Source organism: Bison bison, unplaced genomic scaffold (assembly GCF_000754665.1).
Source record: "Bison bison bison isolate TAMUID 2011002044 unplaced genomic scaffold, Bison_UMD1.0 scf7180017864484, whole genome shotgun sequence".
NCBI classification, from domain to species: Eukaryota; Metazoa; Chordata; class Mammalia; order Artiodactyla; family Bovidae; genus Bison; species Bison bison.
This window is the reverse complement of record NW_011495044.1, coordinates 488181-490004: the sequence shown is the minus strand read 5'-3', so window position 1 is coordinate 490004 and position 1824 is coordinate 488181. Positions and strand designations below refer to the sequence as shown.

The window sequence follows — 1824 nt, the reverse complement described above, 5'->3', positions numbered from 1 at the left end:
GCCCGGCCGGCCACGCGGCGGGGAAGGGGCGGCCCTGGAGCGGGGCTCCCCCAGCCAGCGTGCAGAAGACAGAGCTGTTGGGACTCTCGTCTCTGATGGGTCTGCAGCAGGTGGACCTCAGCAGCCCAGGAAGGGCCAGCCCCAGCGCAAGGGCTGGGCTCCTGGTGTCATAGGAGAGCCAACCACTCCCCTCCCGCCTCAGACTCGCCCCAGACCTTCACCCTGAGCACCCCTCTTCGCCATTCAGCCACAGGAACAGGGCCCAGAGGGGGGCCGTGCCCACCCAAGGTCACAGAGCCAGCGACCCGGTCGGGCCCCCCAACCGCTGGACTTCCCCGCCGGGCCTCACCGTCTCGGCCAGAATGCTGCGGTACTGGTCACACTCGGCCTGCAGGCCACTCTGCGTCTCCTCTGCCTCCCTCAGCTTAGCAGCCAAGTCCTGAGTGCGGAGGCAGAAGGGGAGGGGTGAGGGGGGCTGGTGAGCCAAAGCCTGACGACCGGCTCCAGGCACCCCCGGGGGACAGGGCAGGCTGTGAGGCTGGATGGCTGTCCATGCTCACCGAGGGCTCCGGGCTCGCCTGCGGCCGCTTCGACAACTCCAAACAGGCATTCTCTTTGAGCTCCTGCAACCACTCAGCGTAACTCTGAAACAGAAATGTTTTGCAGTTGGGCGGGATGCACCCCTTCATGGGTGGGGGGACCCAGAGGAGCCACCCCGCCTCCTACCTGGTTGGTGGAGGTGGGGAGCCCCGGGAGCAGGGCCAGCAGGGCCTCCTTGGTCTGGGCCTCCGTCAGGCTGAGTTGCTTCTCCGATTCCTCCTGTGGGGAGTCCGGGCAGGGGTTGCGGGGGGAGTGCAGTGGTCAGCCTGGGCGCTCAGGGGGATCGTTCAGACAAGATGTCAGGGCAGAAGAGCAATACAAACAAAGTCCACGCAGACAGACCAAGCTTGGGCCCCCGGTGGCCTTGGAGGGCAAGGCCCAGCTGAGAAGCAGCACAAAGGATTCACTGCTCCCCACTTCTCCAGGGGAAACAGGCGGGAGGGTGGGCAGAGAACACGTAAGAAGAGGCAGGGATGGGCCCCGGATGGACTCCGGAGCCGGTCTGAGCCCAGGGCTGCCCTGCCCGTGGCTGCAAGCTCTGCTGACCAGCTTGACTGACGCCAGCCCGGAGCCCACACTGACCTTGGCCTGAGTCAGGGACCGCAGCTTCTCCTCGCAGCTCTTCTCGGCCGAGGCCAGAGCCTCCATGGCCTTCCAGTTCTTCTCTCGGAGGTCCTGGGAGGAGAGGGGCATGGTCAGCATGCCCAGCCAGGCTGGTCTCTGCAGGGCATGCAAACCCCCCTGACCTGCCTCCAGACCCCACAGGGGATGCTGGGCAGCACTGGCGCCTGATGGCTCGGGGTGACCCGGTGCCTTTTAGAGAGAGACTCGTCTGCGGGGCTGGGGGTGGGGAGATGAGGGCAGTCACTGGCTCCTCAGTGAAGAGCTTCCAGTCACCTGGAGGCCGACTCTGGCCCAGCCAGGCCTCGGGAGGTGCGGTCAGAGGCTCTGGAAGACGGCCTGGGCCAGGATGCAGCCGAGGCCCCTGTCCACACGGCAGGCGGCCCCTCCCCATCCACACGGCAGGCGCCCCGGCCCCACACTCACATTGTTCTTCGCCTTCTGCTGCTCCACCGCCTCCCTGAGCTCCGTGGCCTCCTTCTCCAGGCACCACACCTGTGACTCCAGCTCCATGAGGCTGGGGACAGACAGCAGGTCACTGTCTGGCTCTGAAGGCCTGCAGCCCCCCCAGGGCCTGTCTCAGAGCCCCTCCTTGTCCCAGGT

The 1824-nt window shown here is 66.5% G+C and overlaps 1 protein-coding gene across 1 annotated transcript in view; it reads right to left on the bottom strand.

The window, feature by feature from the left end:
* RRBP1 (ribosome binding protein 1) overlaps window positions 1–1824 on the bottom strand; it is a 51256-nt gene that overhangs the window by 5396 nt on the left and 44036 nt on the right. Inside the window, exons 13-17 of the mRNA XM_010862792.1 lie at window positions 1648–1738; window positions 1183–1275; window positions 727–819; window positions 561–644; window positions 350–439 (exon numbers count right to left, since the gene is read on the bottom strand). Coding sequence (XP_010861094.1) covers window positions 350–439; window positions 561–644; window positions 727–819; window positions 1183–1275; window positions 1648–1738 — 451 coding nt within the window. The remainder of the gene's footprint in view (window positions 1–349; window positions 440–560; window positions 645–726; window positions 820–1182; window positions 1276–1647; window positions 1739–1824) is intronic.